The sequence below is a fragment of the Tiliqua scincoides genome, chromosome 5 (genome assembly GCF_035046505.1).
Source record: "Tiliqua scincoides isolate rTilSci1 chromosome 5, rTilSci1.hap2, whole genome shotgun sequence".
Lineage (NCBI taxonomy): Eukaryota > Metazoa > Chordata > Lepidosauria > Squamata > Scincidae > Tiliqua > Tiliqua scincoides.
In genome coordinates, this window is record NC_089825.1 from 67,861,043 (window position 1) to 67,881,951 (window position 20,909).

A 20,909-nucleotide genomic window follows, 5' to 3' on the forward strand; every position below is an offset into this window, starting at 1 on the left:
TGGTGAATTAATATTATGTATAGACAATCATGTAATGTCTTCAGTTTGTAAAATGGCATGTAAGAATGTTATTGAACTATGAAAGTATCCTACATAGTTTCTAGACTGCAGAGATTCTAGACTGCACACCAAACTGGGGTGTTGCAATGCCCCAGCCAGGGCAGCCCTGTCTGTTAAGGGACAGGGTGATGGCAAAGGAAGTGATCCCCAGGAGCGTGCTGCTGATGGTTTGGGGTTTTTTTTTTTTAACTCACCAATCCCTCTGCCAACCACGTGGGGGTGGTATGATCACCAGGATTGTGCTAGGGATGCTAGGGACAAAAGAGGGTTTTTTTGTACTTACTAGAGGCAGTGCCAGCTTCGGGGGGCGGGTGTGTGTGTGCAGAGAGTTCATGGACACCTTCTCAGGGCTCCCCAGGCCTTGGAATGTCTAAAAATAGTGATAGCGAGAATGGAGTGGGTAGTGATAGCTCTTTTTAGACATTCCAAGGCTTGGGGGGGTCCTGCGGAGGTTCTGTGGACTCCCCACACACCTGCAGGCCGGCATTGCCTCTGGTAAATACAAAAAACCCCTTTCATCCCTGGCAGCAGTGTAATTGTGCCGATCATGTTGCTAACTCCCCCCACCCCCGCAAAGACTTATAGCAGTTCCTAAACTCCCAGAGACTGTAGAGACTGCTAGACTGTAACCCTAGATAATACACAGGAAAACCTCTCAAAATGCAGGGGTCTGTTCTGGAAAATAAAGCGTTGTGCAAAACAGTGCTATAGAACATATCCATCAGACAGGAAACAGGAGTTGATTGACCTAAAATGCACTGCTTGAAGCTGCTTCGCACTGCTCAGGTATGAGGGCTAGGATTCGGCATACCAGCCAGATCCCAACCCCACCTCCCACTCCCCACCCACCCTCCCCTGCCCTGGAATGCCTGTCTCCTGCCTCCTCCCCACCCACCCCAGAGCCTTGCATCGGCCAAGCTCAGCCGACGCAAGCCTTGCTTCCTCCATTGGTGTGGAGGCTGAATTCAGCCTCCGCGGGCCAGCGCACCTCTGCGTACCGGCCTAGCTGACTCTCGAAGAGGCACAAACGTGCCTTACAGCATGTTTGCAACCCTCTTGGGCCAGCGCACGTTAGGATTGCGCCCTTATAGTTTCAGAAAATTTCAGAATATTATGTTACGTGGAAACTACGCAATATCTTGATCTGCCATAAAGGCATATGACTGTGATGTGATGTGATTTTACAACAGCTGACAGGAAAACAAAAGAAGACTAACACTATACAATATTGGGCAGCACTCCAGTATTTATTTTTATGCATTTACCTGATGAAACCCTAGATAATCCACAATTGTTGGTGATGCATAGAATATCATTCCATCAGCACTTACGACCAATGCAAAACCACTCAATGACTGGGGAAGAAAAGAACAATAAAAGTAATGTTGAAACAAAATAGTTAAATACAGTGCTTTTTTGTAAAAAAAAAAGTGCAGGAACTCCCAACTTGTTAATCTTTTATTTATTTATTTTTTAAAAGATTTTCTATTCACCAATCATTTTTTAAAATAAAGAATTTATTTACCTTTCGCACGTAGTCAATAACTATACACCCACACCCACACACGTCAGTTGTGTTGTGTAACAAAACATAACGGTTGCTGCCCAAGGCTGCTTATTATTTTTGCAAGGTACTTCTTTACTCTTTTCAAATGAATCAGGACCATCCCATGATCCTCAGGGATATGAAATGGGATGCACTTTTATAGTGGCCCTTTATCCAGTGGTATGAAAAAGTGCCACTGCTCCTCCCGTTGTACTTCCTAGATTTGAAAAGGAAATGGGGAAAGAGCAGAAAAGAAAGTGCAGAGGAAAGGACAGGTGAGTGATAGGCTAGAGTGTCTCTGAGGAACCTACCACTCTGCATGCCTTCACATTCTCTTCCACCCTCTTCCCTCTTCTATTTAAAAGCCAGCAAGTGGGGGGGAGGATTGGAAGCAGCAGCCTCTACCACACAGTGCCTGAGGTGGCTACCTTAGTCCACCTTGTGGATGGGCAGTACTTGCACAAGGTTGTTGTAAGTCTACAAGCGCACATGCCACCCTTGGTGGCTTGGATGGACAAGAAGGTCCAAAATAAAATAGCTATCATACTGCCCTTCTTCCAAGGAGCCCAGGGTGGTGTACATACCACTCGTACATAGCTCCTCTGTTGCTTTTGTCCTCACAACAACCCTGTGAGGTTGAGAGATAGTGATTGACTGGCCCAAGGTCACCCAGGCAGTTTCATGGTTGAGCAGGGATTTAAAACTGGATCTTCCAGGTCTAAGACCAGGGTAACCAGATGTCCTCTTTTTCCAGGATGTGTCCTTTTTTAGCCTTGTGTCCTGGAAAAGAACTTCAGTGAGCCTGTAGTTAGCTCATAGCCTTCTTGTCCTTAATAAATTCTATGTAATATAGTTTTAAATTTAAATCACAAGTAATCTAGTGTTGAAATTAACCGCAGGAAAGTGTGGTTAGGCTGCAACCCTAACCACACTTTCCTGAGAGTAGGCCCCATTGAACAAAATAGGACTTACTTCTGAGTAGACCTGGCTAGGATTGTGCCCCATGAGTGTTTTTAGCTTTTATTTGGTCATGTGCTATATTTTTCTCAGATACCCTATTTTTTGGGGTGCCTGGTCCTCTTTTGGGGTTCTGACATCAGGTCAGCCTGGCTAGGTCCAACTCCCATACACCATCCTGGCTGCCCCACCCCCACCCCACTGTTGTGATTATGAATTTCATCCCCACTTTTCGGGGGCAAACTGTGGCTGTTATAAAGCCACCCCTTTGCAACCAAACCCTTCCACCTGGAGTGAATTAGACTTCCCTTCCAAGCATCTCATGGCGGGGCGGGGGGGGGGGGAGGAGGAAAAGCCACTGGCTGCAGTCCTATGCTCACTTTGCTGGGAGTAAGCCCCATTTACTTTTACTGGGCTTACTTCTGAGTAGACATGCCTAGATTGGGCTCCAAGAGGTCTTTCCTCTCCCCCCTTGTCTCTGGTTAAATCTGGGGGGGAGGGAGCCCTTTATTGCCCCCCAGACCTGCCTGGGAGGGCAGCCCAGCCACCAGCAGATGCCCCAGTGCCTTGGAGGGAGGATCCCAAAGAGGACCAGGGCGGAGGCAGTTCAGCGGGAGGAGGAGGCACCATCCTGGGCCCCCTTGGAGAGCTCTCCGCCGTGCGCCCCGCTCGCTTCCTCCTTCCAAGTGCAGGGCAGGGAGCCCGATCTGGGACCAGCTCCGCAGGCAGAGGTCAGTGCCTGGGAGGGAAGGAGGGAGGGTCCCTGGAGAGGCGCGCTGCCCTCCGGGGTCCCTCCAGGGGGAAGTGGGCTGCAGGCAGAGCCCCTCTCCAGGGGGGCTTCGGTGCAGGGGGACCCGGACTCCTGAGAGGGAGGGAGGGAGGAAGATGGAGCCCAGCGCAGCTTCTGGGTAGGGAAGCCAGAAGTTGGTGCCAAGTCCTGCTAGCTTCCCTCCCCCCCCAACATCCATCCATCCATCTGTCCGTCCATCTATCCATTCAATCATCCATCCATCCATCCTGTTTGCTGATGACCCATGGCAGTGGTCCCAAACATTTTAGCACTAAGACCTGCTCCGGGGGACTGCATAAAAAAGGTACCGGAACACAGTTCCGGTGCGTTCCATTAGAAAAAAAGCCCTGGTTAAATATATTCAACAAATTCATTAAAAATGAATTTTTTTAATGATTATATATTTTATAATCATCTTTTTTTTAACTGCCAAATACACAATATTTACACAGACATGAAATAATCAGGATTTCTAGGGTAGAGATAAATGTATACAGGTTGAGTCTGATCATTCCTGAGGGTTCCCAGAACTCACATGGATGGCAAAAAAATGCACTATAGCAAATCAATTTAAAAAACAAAGTTTCTTTGCTCTGGTAATTTAAGAAGAGCCATGCTGACCTTTGTGATGTTAAGATAGAGTCATCAAGATGACAATCCAACAGTCTCTCTCAAGGTGCTTAGAAAGGCTTCACTTCACCAATGCAAAGTATCTTTCTTTCACATGCTCAGGGGGAAGGAGGGGTCTTGGGCTGAAGCTGCCTGAACAGAGAATGATTGATGGTCAGCCTGCTCCCCCCCCACTCTCTCTCTCTTTCCCATTGTTAAATGACTGTTTTCCTTTAATTTAAAGGGCGCTTCTTATTGCATAGAGAGAGAAAAATCTATGGATGATTAGATTATACCTGTAATGGTTTGCATGACTGTCTCTCTCTACAACAGTAAAAAAAGCGTGTTTTTTTTAAACTGTGATTTTAAAGGGATGCATTTTTCCCCTTCTCCAGGGATCAGCACATTCTTTCTCATTTGCAGTGGCCATTGCGTTGAGTCAAATTCATGTATAAAAAATCCGTGTATAACAAGGCTGGACCTGTATATCCATCAAGTAATAGACAGACATAGACATCATTCCAAATTGGCACTTAACACCCATAGTTGGTGAGATAACCCTAGTTGTGTATTTTAGCCTTTGGTCACAATAAAACCTGTGAACCAGATTCAAAGTACCTTCTTTCTTGTTGCCTCCAATAACCCCCCCCCCCAGTAATTATGATAAAAGCCTGAATAGGAGCCAATATGCTAATTTCTCCAAAGCAGCTGTAATTTCCAGGGTACACCCACTGTGCCTGCTCAAAGCTATTGAAAGACTCTGTGCAAGTCAAAAGCAGCCATTTGATGCCACATTAGAGCAATGGATTCAAATTAACAATAATCCCTATCAAACCCATGATTAAATTTGCCCTGCCTATATCATGGACAATGACAGTGCACAAACCCTTTTGTCAAGTAAGGAAATGACAGATCACTCCATCCATAATCTAGTTATCTTCTGAAAGGTTAGTGAGCCCAAACCTCAGGAACTGGGAATTTTGAAAGACATTATGAGGTTGGAATGAGCCTTAGACAGGTTAGGCTACTGGCAACAGCCTTATAAGGGGTCTGGTCAAGAAGCCAATTCCATCTCACAACTTCCAGCTAAAATGCCATGTTGTGGTACACTACAGCACCCCACATTTTTTGTTAAAAGAGACACATCTAACAAGCCAGGAATGTAATTTAGGAGTCTTCATCCATCCTACCTTCCTTCTTTGCCACCTAATACTTTTTCCCCAGTTCTTCCCTGCACAATCCTCCTCTTTCCTGAAGTGCTAACTCTAATCACCAGAGCTATGAAATCACCCACAGTCTTCATACCATCTCTCCTTCTCTGTTATTCTCTCTCTGGAACTAAGCTTATTTGCTTGTAAAGCACCATCTTGCCCCTTCCAGCGCCCCAACAAGTCAATGAAACTGAGATCAAGCTGAAATCATACAAAGTCATAACTTTGTCTCTTTTTATTTTTACGCACAGATAGGTAACAAACTGCAGAATCAACCTCCATGCTCTCTAGAACAGGGGTTTCTTAACCAATCTAGCAAGACCTTCAAGAATACAAAGTTTGTACCGAGCAAACTGATTTTTGCCTGCATGGAACAAAACTATCTGGGCTCCCTCAGAAGTACTGAGACCGGTTAAGGGCCCTTGCACTGGAGAGCAAGGTTCTTTAAGGAAAAACAGTGAGGCATTCTATATCCAGCTTTCTCCCTGTTTGGAACTGCTAAGACAGCAAGCCATCAATGCAGTCTTGTGTCTTGTTTATGCTCTCTGTTTCATTGCACCTTGCTCCTGGGTTTCTCTCTCACTCATCCTAGTGCTTGTTTTTCCTAAATTACCACTTGACCTCCTGGTTAAAGCACTTCGGGCACAAGCCTATCCAGCTTTCCAGCACCAAAGCAACTGCAATACAGCCCTAAGATAAGGGAACAAATGTTACCTGAGGAGGCCTCCTTGACTGCCCCTTCCACTGAAGGATGTAGCACATGTCCTGTTGGCATGGCTGCAGTTGGAAAGCTGGATAGGATTGAGCCCTTAATAACATTGAGCAAAGATACACTAATGTGTTAAATTTATCTCCGACTGGTCTCATTGAAAAGAACCTCCTTTCTCTCTCCACTCTAAGTATCAAGCTTCCTGTGTAGATAGTTCTTAGGGTTCACACACAGAGAGAGCTTGTCCTAAGCAGGACTGTTTAGTGCACACGTGCTCATTTATTTGCCCCCATTTGTATTATTATTTTTCCTCTCTCACTGCATTTATTCTGCTTCCTCCTTCTATTATTGTAAAGCATCAATAAACTGTAGCCCAAATCCTAACCAAATTTCCAGCACAGGCCTAGCAGTGTCAATGGGGCATGTGCTGCATCCTGCAGTTGGGTGGCACTCATGGAGGCCTGTTTGTTCCCTTACCTCGGAGCAGCATTGCCCTTATGTCCGTGCTAAAAAGTGGGTTAGGATTGTACCCTCTATATTGCAATTTGAACCATTTTGTGTCTTTCTTTCTTTTTCTCCTCTAAAATACAAACTTCCCCAAAGTGTGCCAACAGTCAGAGAGCCTTTAATGCATTTGTCTGGATACACATGTAGTCCCATTCCTGTGTGTTCCTGAGCTGGGCTGGTAACATACCCCCCACCCCCTACCGCCCTCACACACTGATGCTTACACTGAGAAGGTTAATTCCCTTTAAAAATTAAAAAAACAGAAGATGCAAATAGATGGAAAGAGGAAGCAGTATTGGACACTGGGTTCTTATATGGGTTTAAAAAAAAATTTCCAAATGAGTTCAGCAGGATCCCCATGAACCATCCTTTAAAAATCAGCAATGAGAAATCACCAACAGCCTAATCCTATGTAACTGACGAAGGACTGGCATAAATTACATCTAATCCTATTCAGAAGTTTTATTATATTCATTAAAGGTTATGTCCTGGTAAGTGTACATTGGACAGAAGCCTTAATGTTAAGGACATTTCAAAACAAATAATTCAGATAACATCTTTTTTTTAAAATTGAAAAGGTAGGATAGAAATTCAGAAAACATTTACAGCATATTAAACGAATGAAAACATGGTCCTGAAACTATTTCAAACTTATAACAATTTTTGTCTGTTCTTAAATCAGTCTCTCACATACCACATATACTCGCCTATAGGCCGAAAAATTTATGCCTGAAAAAGAGCCTGATATCCTGGGTTGACTTATACCCGGGTCAATGCAGTGAATGAAGCAGGATCCTCTGGAAGCTTCTGGGAAGCTTATGTAGACTCAGCAGCTGTCTGGTGAAGGGGGGGCGTGGAAATGGGCTGAGAAGCAGGAAGCAGGTGAAGAAAAAGGAGAATTTTTACCAGTAATTACGGTATTTAGAGGCAGCCACTTTAGCCTCTTCTCCAGACAGGAAGAGAAGTGAAGGCACTTCTGGGAATTGTAGTCTGTATGGGGTTGCTGCTATGGAAGCCTCCCCACAATTCCCAGAAGCCCCTTTGTCAACCTTCCAGTTTGGAGAAGAAGGAAAATGCCTCCTTTTCTTTTGCTGCTGCCTCTGAAAATTCCTGACATGTCATTTGCAAATAATTAAACCCCCCCCCCCAAGTTTGGGGGTCTGGTTTTTAAAACCCCAGGATGTGATCCTCATTTCCCTCTGAAAAGAAGTCCCAGACTGCAATGCACCATTGCTTAAGAGTAACATCCATGGCAAGCAGTGGGTCTGCTTCTGAAGAAAGAGGGCTGCAAGTGTGCGCAGCTCAGTCCTTGTTGCTTGTCTCCCTGCTGTGAACTGAACTGTACACTCCCAATTACATGTTTTATGTTGCATGTTCTATGTAGAGCCTCTGGCTTAACACACCAGGCACCTTAAAGAAGGATTTAGTTAATGGTTCTACTGGTATGCTGTTTACAGCCACTTACTCTCACAGTGTTTACACAAATGTTGTGAAGATCAGAATTTAGAAGTTAATGAACAAAAATGCATCTTTTATTGTATTTTTAATAAATTAGAAACTGTACAGTTTTTAGGTAATAATTACTGGAAGGTTATTTTTCAGGATCTGACTTCGGGTAAAATCAGATAAAATTACAGTCAGACCCCCCTAAGTTTAATCCCCAACTTATCCAAGGGTCATAGAAAATGCCATGATTTGGGGCTCAAAACCTGCCCTTGACTTATCTGTGAGATCAACTTATAGGCGAGTATCTACGGTGATAACTTTATGTTTTAACAACTGTCCCAATTCCAGTGAACCATTCTAAGAAAACCTCTGTTTTTTCCCTTGACAGTTGTCAATAATTATTAGTTCTAAATCCATTTCATAAAAAATGTTTTTAGATCTTACAGATCTATGATATCTGAAGCAATAGGTATGCCATAACTTCATTAATCAATAATCATGAGCAGAAGCACACCACTAACATAAGTCTTATGGTAGATAATGAATATAATCTTTGAAAAGTTTGATGAAATTGTGTTCCAATTTAGACATCACTCACAGATGACAAGCAGCCCAATCCTGAGGTCTGAAATGGTGCCGAAAATGGCTGCAGCTGTAACCTGCGCGCTTAGTGGGCAGCGCTGGTGACTCCTCAGGAGAAGGGGAATTTGTCCCCTTCCCCCGGATAAGGTGAGTAGCCCCATAATGGGGCTACTTGGTTCTATGGCAACTCGAGGGCCGGTGTAAAATTAAGAGCCTCTGTGTCAGGTGGGTGGCTTGACACGGAGGCTCAGGATCCGGTGGAGCAAAGTTCCACTGGTCCCGCCTCCCTCCCGCCCAGTTTCCTCCCCTGGCATGCCTCCTCCCTACCCTATCCCTGCTCTCCCTCTGCCTCCCCCTGCCCCCAAACGACCTCTCCCCACCTCCCCTCACCTACCTCTCCGATGCCCAGCAGTCTGCATGACCACCAAGCAGCAGAGCACCGGTGCTGCACTGGCGATGAAGGCCACAAACATGCCTTATGGCACCTTTGCGACAGTGCATGCCGTTGGTGAGCTGGTGCACTGCATAGGATTGGGCTCTGAATCAGAAACAATTCAGAAACAAGTTGTCAATGCACACATTTCCTCTTTGCCAGCTCTCATAAGTCCGGCTTAATTCAAAAATGTCCTAGTGTTTTAAACCAGTTTCCTGTGATGTTTGAATTGAAGAACTGTGATTTAGTACTTGCCACAAGTCACTGTTTCATATCAGGGTCACATCATAGTTTGCAATCCTGGTTAGTAGGGGGTGCTTAATCTACAGTTTCTTAGGTTGAACATCACCATAAACAGTGGTTAAACCAAAATGCTTTGAATTCAGCTGGCTGTGCAAAGGGCAGATCAAGGAGGGAAAGGGAAAGTAGGGAATGTGAGTACACTTGGCTCATTCTTTGTCCAACAAACCATGATGTGTTGCCTGACAGCCCAATCCTGAGCTGCCTGGAGCTGCGGGACCTGGCGGCTCCACGGAGGGTCCTGCTGGATCCATCGCCTCCCGCGCTCCTGCGGGAGGCTCCTCAGGGGAAGGGGACATTCGTCCCCTTCCCCTGAGTAAGGGAAGCAGCCCTGCAATGGGGCTACTCACTTTAGTGGCGACTGTTTTGTCGCCGCTAAAGTGAAGGCGCTCGTGTAGGGCTAGCAGCCCTGCCCGAGCACCCTGAATCCTGCGGAGCTTGGCTCCACGGCTCCGCCTCTCCCCCGCCCCCTGACACGCCTCCCCCACACCCCCGGACATGCCCTATCTCCTGTTCTGCAGCCCAGCGGTCACAGAGACCGCCGAGCCGCGGAACCCGGGCGACCGCCGTGCGCTTGCTCAGTGCCAGCTGGAACTGAGCCAGCTCCGGTGGGAGCCTGGTGGTAAGCCCTGTAAACGTGCCTTACAGCACATTTGCGACTGTGGTCTGTGCTGTGGAGATGCGGTGCAGACCACAGGATTGGGCTCTGAACCAAGCCTGCATCTTAGAGTGGTTTTATTTAAATCTACAACCTGTGGGACTTCCATGTTCCTACAAATTTATTCTTCCAGTATCCCCATATGTTTTCACTATTGTCTTCAAAAACAATAAGGTATATCAGTCAAGTACAACAACAACAAAAAAAGTGCTTACTTATCATCAGCTCAATCCTATGCAGGATTGGGCTGCTGTGTATAGCCATATATGACAGTGGAACAGAGTTCTGCTGTTGTAAAATGATTGCTGATGGAAAGCACAGCACTTCATCGGTGGCTATTTTACTGGACTTGTCTGTGTCTGATGGAGCAGGTAAGGCTGCAGAGGGGGCAGGGAGAGGAACAGGAAGTGGGGAGACGTGATTGCCTCATTAAGAGCACCTTTATGTTGTCTTTATGTTGTGTGCTTTGACCACTGTCATATATGCGGTCTGTCATTAAGTGAATGGTTGTTAAGCAGCACATGCCTGTATTGAATAAGTGATTATTGTAGACCCTCCACAATGATATCAACAACTTATTTTCAGAGAGCATTACTGCTGACTACAACAGGACCAGTAATTTCTTGGAGGGGGCGGGGCCTGAGGTGGCTGAGTAGCTGTGTTTTTCTGAGCTCCTGGAAAGCTCTTGGAAAGCACGCTATTTCTTCCCAGAATCGCGGGTCTGATGAGATCTGAGGATCAGTGGTCAGGAGAGGCCTTGATCCTACAGATGGTGTATGGTTTCGGAGAAGAAGGGTCCAGCCAGGGACTGTTTTTCTCCAAGGGAACCCAGCCATTGATGTCGGTGATGGTGAGGATTCTATGTTGAAATTAAGCCAAAGGGTCCAAGCAGGGAAGGAAGTTGAAAGAAGCAAGTGAGTGTTACTTTGTTGTGTGCGTCTGGCATTAATTGATTAATTGACTGCCTGATTAAGCTTTTGCCTGAGAGGAGGAGAAGGAGGGGCAGGCTTTCCCCCTCCTGGGAGAAGAGGAAGGAGGGGCAGGCTTTCTCTGCTTATTTGTTTGTTGATGTGAGAAGCTCTGGAGGAAATCTGCCAAGTTTGTGATGGAAATATGAGTGCATAACTTTAACTTTATAAATCTAAAATTTGTTGGATTACAAATTAACTGTCTTGGAATACAATTATTGTTGTGGAGTGTTTAGTTTCATTTTCCTGTGGAGAGCTTGCTGAGTGCCTGTGGAGAGTGGCTGGAGACCTGCATTTTTTTGTTTTGCAAAAGTGGTTGATTGTTTACATTCCTTTGATTATCTTCTGCAAAGGAATGCGGTTGACATAGAAACAAATATAAATAACAGAAATAAGATATAAACAACAGAAATAAGAACTGCAGGGACATCTAGTGGACTAAAAAAGATACTACAAGGACAAGAACAGAACTTGACAAGTGAAGTAAGAAGAAAGAAGATATAAGAAGGAAGAAAAAGGATGACAGGAAAAGGAGCGAAAGTTAGGAGCTCTTCTGCCCCGGAGTCCAGCTTGGGAAAACTAACACAAGAGAAACCGAAAGGGAAAGAATGGAAGCAGACAATACAAGACAATATAGAGAAATTAGTAGCAATGGGACAGCAACAAACAAATCAATATTTGCGGGTTCAAGCTAGTTTGGATGCGTTAACTACACAACTAAATGATCTTAGTGTGCAACTCAAAGATGTTATATCCAAATCACATCAGAAAAAACAAAGGATTATGAAAAAAGTACTGGAAATGGGAAAGCAACAAGCAAATCAATATTTCCAAATCCAAATTAGCCTGGAAATCTTAACTCAACAGACAAATGAGTCTAATATGCAACAAACAGGAGGGGATCAACAAAAGAGCAAAGAAATGGAAGATAAATTCAAAACACTGGAAACAGGACAAAACAAACAATTGGAAGAGACAATGTTAATGGAGATAGCTTGGAAGATAAAGACTCAAAAGTCACCAGACCAGAAAGGAGAAGAAATACTTCAACTAATTGATGCAGATTGGATTGATCAAGTGAAGGAAGAAGAAATACTTCGACCAACTGACATAGATTGGAGAGGACTCATCAAGATGTTGATTTAGCAAGAAGGGCAAGTACATTAAACGTGATCTGTAATTCATGTGAAATTTATTAGAAAAAAAAGATGGAAAGTTGAAGTCTAGAGAAGAGAAGAGATTTGGCAGACCTGTGGATATTTAGGTTGGAGACAAGGGAATAGATAAAAAGAAAGACAGTAATGTGTTAATTTTGTATGTTAGAAATTAAAGTTTATTAGATGTCAATGAGAATTTATATAAGCTTTATAGGTGATATGTAATATGTATAAAAATTTTAGTTAGCCTGATATTAATCGATGTTAGAATTTTAGAGGATAATTTTAATGAATTAGAATTAATTTTAGGTGATTGTTTTGGATGTTTACATATATGTTTATGTATTTAGTCATGAGGATATATTAACTTTGGATGTTATAGACAGAGAAATGATATATGTAATTATTAGGATATTAAAAGTTGTTAGAATTTAGTATGTTAGATATTGGATTATGATATTAATTTTTGTGAGGATTTTATATGTTAGATATTGGAAAGACACAAAGATCCCAATGAAAGATGAATTAATAGAGAAAATAATGAATGTGGTGGAAATGGACAGATATTTAGAGAGCTTGGATCAACAGTGAAACCGATATAGATTAATGAAAATTATTTTATGTTTGGTTGAAAATAAAGTTGTAGAAGTATAAGACAGGGTATTTAGATGAATGTATTATATATATGATATATTATATATGATATGATAGATAAATGATAAATGATATTAAGAGGCTGACGTAGAAGAGGAACTGGATTAGGAAATATGTAATGATTTATTAGTTATAGTGATATATGATATCTTGCACCCTCTAATATTGTGTCTATGTATTGTATTATGTGTTATGTGTGTTTGTTATTTTTGTTTTTGGAAAAATTAAAAAAAATAATTTTTTTTAAAAAAGGACCAGAAATTTCTTCAGAGAGTTCAAGACTGAATTCTCTCTACAAGAAAATATCAGCTAGAAAATTTATTACACATTTGTTCATGTAAAAGAACTAAGGTCTTGGGGGTCAAAGGCAGATTCCAAATATCTTTAAGTTCACTAACAGGCAAAGTTTATCACATAAACTGTGATGACTTTACAAAACGTATAGCAGTTGCGTACAGAGGGCAGAGCAAGCAGTCCAGCCCAAGGAGGGGGACAGGCAAAAACAGGCTGCATTTTTAGTCTGGAGTATGTTTGCACACTGTCTCAGCTAAAAGGCAAATTCTCCTTGGCACTCCTGTCTGTTAAAGAGACAGACCCTTCCTGCCTCATCCACAAGTTCCTAGTTCTATGTGTTTCCCTCTTTGACAAGACCATGGTTACTCTGTTTTAGTGTGAAGAGCAAGTAGCAGTTTAGGTTGGCTGGAGATGCTTGGGAAAGTACATCCATTGTGATCTGCATGCTGTGATGATCTACAAATCACTCTCCTTTTAAGAAGCACTCAAAGGCTGATTTTGCTAAGTGCACTATCAAATGTGTTCTATCTGAATAAGTAAGCAGAAGATTATGCATTAGTCTGCCAGCTATTTTCTATATCAAAAAGAATGATTTCACGTTAGCATTTTTGTCAGTAAGTAAGTCTGCAATCCTACACACACGTTCCTTGGAGTGAACTCCATTGAAAACAATAGACTCTGAGTGAGTCCTTAAATTATAAAATAATTTGTCATATAGAGGAGGGGGTGTTAAAAAAATGATCTACTCCAGGTGTAAAATATGTTACGCCACAGTGTAAAATAGGTACGCCACAGTCGTACCTGTCTTGGAACTATATCAAATTTCTAGATCTCAATTAATTAAATCCTGCTCTGCTATAAGCACTGTGTCTAAAACAGTGGTTCTCAAACTTTTTGCACTGGGACCCACTTTTCAGATGACAATCTGTCTGGGACTGACCAGAAGTGGTGTCATTAACCTGGAATGCAAGGAGGAGGCGTGACAGGGAGGCCGGAGATAGGGAGAGGGCAGGCAGGAGGCGTGCTGGGGGAGGGAGGGAGGCGGGATCCTGTGCATTTGTAGGGGACTCGACTTTTTGGTCGGTGGTGAATTAAGTAGCCCCATTGCGAGGCTACTTCCCTTACCCGTGAGAAAGGGACACAAGTCCCCTTCTCCTGAGGTGCCACCTGCAGTAGCCCGAGGTGCTCAGGATGTGGCGGCAGCCATTTTTAGTGCTACCGAAGCTGCGTGCCACGGGAGCTCAGGATTGGGCTGTTAATCATTGTATACACAACAATAAAAAGATAAATGCCACTGATAGAAAACAACCAATTGAGTGAAGTCAAGTCAAAAGAGGTTCTTAAAGGCTAAAACGAATGAGACTATAAAAAAAGTATTATCAAGTAAATGTAAACAATGAATATAGTCTAACATCATCATTAAATTTATAATGCTGAAATATTTTGAACAAGACCCATTTCTGTTCAAAGTGACTGTTAAACAAATTATTCTCATGAGAGCACACATAAGTAAGTTTTGACATGAATGCTAAGGTCCCGGATTCAATAGAATTATTCAGACTATATCTTCAAGTATTTTATAAAGGCAATTTCCACAGTAGAGATATTGCCTGCGGACCCCCCCGATACACATGCGAGATGGAGGCTTTCCACAATTACTAACTGCTTTAAAGCGGTTGAGAAAGACATTCCAATAGCACACTGAGTTGCGTGCCGTCAGAGCACCCGCAGGAAGGCTGGAGTCTTACTGCATGCTAGAGAATCCTCCCAGACCTACCAGGGCAGGTAGCTGGCACGGGAGATGGGACAGGGTGGGGGATTGTGGAATAAGGCAGTGATAGGGACAAGGGGAGGCAAGTGGCGCAGGAATGTGCCAATTGGTTCCTGGAAGGGGGTAGGTTCAGTGGCAGCTGCCAAATCCTAGTCTCCTTTCCGGACCTGATCCTGTGGCCTGGATCCATGTGCACCTGCACCAGTGATTTTGCTAACACAGATCTAAGTAGACCCCTCCAAGCTGCAGATGTTTACTTAAGGGAATGCATGTTCCCTTACCCAGAAGAGACCTCTGTAATTGCCCCCCCCCCCCCAGGATGCAGCAGTTGCCATTTTGGTGTCTGGATTGGTCTGTTAGTCTGTAAACTCCTGGGGGCAAAAATCAGTATTTTTTTTTTTTTTGCTTATGTCACTCTGTAAATTGCTGTGTACATTGATGGCTAAGTATAAATAAATATGTATAGTGGGCCCTCCTTATCCACGGGCTCATCACCTGCAGATTTCAGTATCCATGGCTTCTGAGCCTGTGGCTGGAGGGCCTCAGAGGATCTCAGAGTGCCTTCCAGTTGCATGCAGGTGTTCTCAGATGCAGTGTTATACACACCCTCTTTCCCAAACATATGTTTGACTTTATCTTGGCCAGGCAAGCCTCCCTGTGACAAGGGGTGAGATTTTGCTGGCTCCCAGGAAGGAAAAAGGCTCCTGTATAATTGATTAAATCTGGGTTCTTGAAATCTGATAAAAGGATAGCTGGCATGAAGTCCTGCCTGAATGTTAAATTAATTACAATTGCCCAACTGGTAGTTCTTTTCAGACTCTGGGCCAAGTCTCCCAACCTGAGCCTGAGGTAACATACCCTGCCACAGCTATTGCTCAGCAGGAACTCCCCTGGATGGGCTATCAAGCTCTTTTGTGTCCTCCTGGAAAACTCAGTCAAGTTCAAGAAGCTCAGGAAAGAAGCTTCCCAAACTCATTTGTCCTGCCCCAAAATTCTTTTGGAAAAGCAATTTCCTGTGTAAAAGGGTCCTATAACTTCCTGCTCTGGAAGTAGATTTTTGTCACTTTAGAAGCAAGCAGATGAGGGCCAGCTTTCTCTCCAGCAAGATGTCTTGAACCGCCATTTTTGAACAGGGCCAGTTTTCTCTCTACTTTTCCTCCTCTGGAACCTGGAAACTTTGCAGCCCTGTCTTACTGCTCAGGAAGGTCTTTGCACTCAAGTCATTTTATAGCAGACTAGGATACGAGATCTTTCCTCCCTCCCCCTATTTTTAATCTCTCTCTCTCTCTGAATCTTTTGGGCAATTCAGTCACCTTTTCATCTAACTCCTGCTATCTAAATACCGCTATTTGCAAGTATCTCTCTTCACTGTAACTGACCTGAAATTAAATGTGCCTTAACTTGTTATATTTCTTTAATAAACCATCTTCTTTGAAAAGCTCTGTCTTCTGGTTACTGTTAAGTCTAATTTTGAGGCACTTTGAGATGGTTTGACCACTCCTCCAAGTCAATGGTCCCAAAACTTTGTCATACTGCTAGGTTTGACCTCTCACTTGCTGATTTCCCCAATTTCAGTTATTTGTGTGTGTACATATGACACGTGTAGGATACACATGAATATGTGAAGGAGTAGTGTTGGCAACAGCAGGGAGGCCATGTGAGCTCTCCCCAGGCCTCCTGGATGTGACAGGAAGTAACTCCCGGCTTACACTGGCAACTTCTGGTTGCTTCCAGGAGGTCCTCTGAAGAACTTCAGCCATGGATTTCATTATCAGAGGAATTTGGTATCCACAGGAGGTCCTGGAACACCATGGATACTGAGTGCCCACTGTACTACAAAAGAGCTCTTCTACTCAGCTTATATGCAACTCTGGCTCTTCCAGCTTGACACTTGCAATTCAATCATTAATTGTTCAGGAAATCAAGAACTGTTGCATGGCTGCAACTTAATGAATGCATTACAGTTCAATCCTGAGTTGCCGAGTGTGTGGGGCTGCAGCAGTGCCGAAAAAGGCTGCTGCTGCATCCTGCGCATTCCGGGTAACCGCCAGCAGCTCCTCAGGAGAAGGGGACTTTTGTCCCCTTCCCCCGGGTAAAGAGAGTAGCCCCACAATGGGGCTGCTTGATTCACCTTCAACTCAAAGGTTGGCAGTGAATCAAGAAACTCCATGTCAGGCAGTGAGTCCAATACGGAGGTCCTGGATCTGGTGGAGCTTGACTCTACCGGTCCCACCTCCCTCCCTCCCTGCTCCCTCTCCCGGCATGCCTCCTCCCCGCCCTATCCCTTCCTCCCTCCTCCCACGCCTCCACTTACCTCTCCACTGCTAGGCGGTCCATGTGACGCCATGTGACGGTCTCCATGCCAAGCAGTGGAGCTCCAGTGGCCACCCAGCAGTAGCCCAGTGCCAGCCAGCACTGGGCTACCACCAGTGCTTGCCTGGCACTAGGGCCCACAAACATACCTTACAGCACATTTGCGACAGAGCGCACTGGCACACTGTTCAGGATTGGGCCCTCAATAACCTTAAAATCGTTACCTACCATGTTATTGATAAAATGTTTTTAGGATCTTGAGTGTTTCTGTAGCGCATATGAGTTACAAATAAAAACAATGCTACTCTTTAATCTATGAAAATAAAATTACAGCATGTGGTAAATCCAGATGGATTCAATAACAGGCACAATTTCTGTACTGGGATAACCACTTGAAACATATGAAACAGATATGTATTGTGAACATTTGTTTGTGGTGAGGTAGAGAATTTTTTTATCTTGCACAAGGAATGAAATCATTTTTTTCTTCCTCAAAAGGAAAAAAGCACTTGGCTCGAAAATGTACTCTGTGTTCTTTGTCAAACATGTAGATCCAATTATATAGTCACGAAATGCTGCACCTGCTACTTAACAAACAATTAGCCCATCATAGTTCACAGTGAGTTCAATGGAGGGGGGGGGAGAATAGTGTTCAAAGTATTTTTCAAATTAAAGTTATCAGTTTCTACCATGAAGAGGGTTTAGAAACATTAATAGAGAAAGAAGACAAGTATTATGTGGAAGGCATAACTTCCCTTTGCAAGCTCTGTAATATTCCTGCCCCCCTTTTCATTCAGCACTCTTCACTGAAAATCTGCCAAAAAACACTTCAAAGTGGTTTTGGTCAAGGTCGCAATAAGTAAACGTGTGCTTTGTTTAAAGTCCCAAGCCACATTTATTTCTCTTATGACTACTCTTTGAAATAAAGAAATGAAAATGACCTGCACTGCAGTCTCCAGAGGCCAGGTTGCTATGGCTACCAAAGTACTGCAGTCAAGGCCTCACTTTAACATATTTTCAAGTCACGCAACTTGGCACAACATTTTTAGAATTTGAACTTTCAGTTTATCTGGAACAGCTTCATTTATGAGTACTTTGCCCTTTTTTCTGCATATTAGGGTGGGCCTGTTTTCCAAATAATTGGCTATTTTCAGCATTTGGAACCGGAACACACATCCCTGTATTCCTTCCATAAGGATGTGTGCTTGTAAACACTATGATAGGAAAAACAAGCTGTCTAGAAGGACTTCTTTCTCAACTTGTAGCATAATTATGGGTTTGTGTGCATTTACCAGTATAAGGTGGCAGCCATTTGGAGTAGGGAGAAGGAGGGTTCCTTCTCCATTAAGCAAAACCAGCTCTGGTCTGGTCTGGATAATAGTACATGTTGAGACTAATTATTTGCATGGGTGCCATCCACTCACATGGATGGCAAAAAACGCACTATAGCAAATCAATTTAAAAAACAAAGTTTCTTTGCTCTGGTGATTTAAAAACAGCCTTGCTGACCTTTGTGATGTACGATAAGAGTCCTTAAGAAGACAATCCATCAATCAGTCATCCTCCAAGAGCTTAGAAAGGCGCTTCACTCAGCCCCTCCCTTCCCCAATGCAAAGAGATCACCTTTCTTTCACGCACTCAGGGGGAAAGGAGGGGTCACCTGGAGAGAGAAGGATTGATGGATTGTCAGCCAGCTGCCCTCTCTCTCTCTCTCTCTCTCTCATTAAGGAGGCTATTTTTAAAGGACTGTTCAGCTTTTTAAACTGATTTTAAAGGGATGCATTTTCCCCCTTCTCCAGCGATCAGCACATTCCTTCTCATTTGCAGGGGCCATTCGTGCTGAGTCAAATCCATGTATAAAAAATCTGTGTATAAATAGGCTGGACCTGTAATTTTTTGAAGAGGTCCTGTGCCAAGTTCAATCTCTTGAAGAGTTTTGATTAGACTTTACAAGAAGCAGAGCCATTTCCATGACAACCCCAATGCTCTGGAACTCTCTCCAAGCAGAGGTTCTTTCAGCCTCTTGACCGCTGTCTTTTTGGAGACTGCTAAAGCCTATTCTTTTTTTGGAGAGACTTTGGATAGTTTTTTTATGCTCTCTGCCCCTTTTCTGTCTGCTCTACTGAATCTATTGCTTTTGAATAAGAGCCCAGTTCTGAGCTTTTCAGCACTGGCGGTACAAGCGCACCATCAGTGCTGGGTGTTGTAAATGGGCCATAAAGCATGCTTATGGAACCCTCTGTGCAAGGAGAGCTAGCACCGGCCCAGCACCAGTCAGACACTGCCTGGAGCAAGGGAAGAGCTCCAGGCAGTGGTATGTGGGTGCGGGGGAGGGTGGGGTGCTGGAAGAAACTGGGGCAGGAGGGGCTGGGACCTGCGGAGTCCTGCTCCACCGTATCCTATAATCTGTGTTGGGCTGCAAAGCCTGACACAGAGGCTCTCAAGTATGTGCTGCTAAAATAGCCAGCGCAAGCTTGAGAAGCCCCATTGCGGAAGAGTCTTCTGGCTGGCCCAGAGGTGCCGCTGGATGCAGAGGTAGCCATTTTGGCACCACTGCACCTGACGGCACCACTGCTGTTAGAATTGGGCTGTAAAGACTGTTTTATTGATTTGACTTGTCTGTGTTATTGGATGTTGTTTTATTTTGTAAACCATGATGAAGTGTTTTATTTATTTATTTTTTAAAATTGCACTTGTAGTTTTCCCTCCAGTTAGGGAGGTGCTCAAGATGGATATTCAAGTGCTACCAACAGGGATGTAAAAATATTTTAAATAAAACAAACTCACTCTAACGCTGATTCTACATTTGTATCACTTGGAAAAACATGTAAAAATGATTTTTTAAAGCCACTTCCAAGTGTCAGAATCATTTTTTTTCCCCACATACAATAGGTTAATTCTAAAATTTGAGCCCTCGTTTTCTCAACTACAATTTTTCTAGGGCCTTTGTTACAGAAACAGACTCTGGAGGCAGTCAAGTGTACTTTATCAAAAGCCAGACTACATGAAAATGCATGAAACTTCCTCCCAATCTTTTTTAAAATGAAGTGCCTCAAGAAGCTGCAAAGTTGATTTGAGGAATATAGTAGGAGGAGAAAGATGGGAAATGTTCACCCCTTCCTGCTGGCCAATTTTCCTAATTCAAATCACATACATTGCAACTGTTTTTCTTCCTGCAGGAAAAAGTACACATACTCATATCTCCCCCACCAGAGGCGAAAGCAGCTGAGAGGGCATTTTGATTAGGAAAAATCAACAGTCGGAAAAGTTTAAGCACTCCTCTTGCAACATTCCTTAGTTGCTTGTCTTGTTTTAAAGAAAAGAGAGACAGGAACATGAAGGCCCTAAGCTGCTTATCTGTTTGTGACATTGACTTGTATCCTAACCTGAAGAGACAACTGCTCTGTTCATAAAATGAATGTAGGTACATGAGGTAGTTGAGAAGGTGTCCTGCATGGGCATGTGTGTATACCCACCTGCATGTGAAGGTAATTCTGTGTAGCAATTTTTTTACAGGGTGTGGTATGAATTACTGTGAATCTTGCATAAGCACAAAACCTGCTAAAGCAACTTGGATGATATGTGGAAGGCAAATTATAAGCTGACTCAGTACACTAGCATTGACTTGAACTAAAAAATCATACTCACACAAGCATTCTATGCGTGTGACCAATGTATCACAGAAGTCAAAAATTTGGGTCAAGTTATAGCTTTCCTTCCATGAAAAGAAACTTTGCCAATTTTTCTTTCACAAAATGGGGAGCCATGACCTTGCAACACTCACATTACATTGCTCATATGAGTAGCACATTCACAAGATATTGTTCCACTCAAATTTTTGTTCTCCCATCAAGCAATTGTTGCTTGATGTATTATTGGAACTGCCAGTGTTTTCCTAGGTTAGGTAGCTCTATATACTGGATATGCATAAAAATAACTAGACT

General features: G+C 43.5%; 1 protein-coding gene across 1 annotated transcript in view; it reads right to left on the bottom strand.

The window, feature by feature from the left end:
• The window catches only part of AHRR (aryl hydrocarbon receptor repressor), a 74,155-nt gene that overhangs the window by 33,806 nt on the left and 19,440 nt on the right, over nucleotides 1-20,909 (bottom strand). Inside the window, exon 4 of the mRNA XM_066629195.1 lies at nucleotides 1,326-1,415. Within this exon, the coding sequence (XP_066485292.1) occupies nucleotides 1,326-1,415 (90 nt within the window). The remainder of the gene's footprint in view (nucleotides 1-1,325; nucleotides 1,416-20,909) is intronic.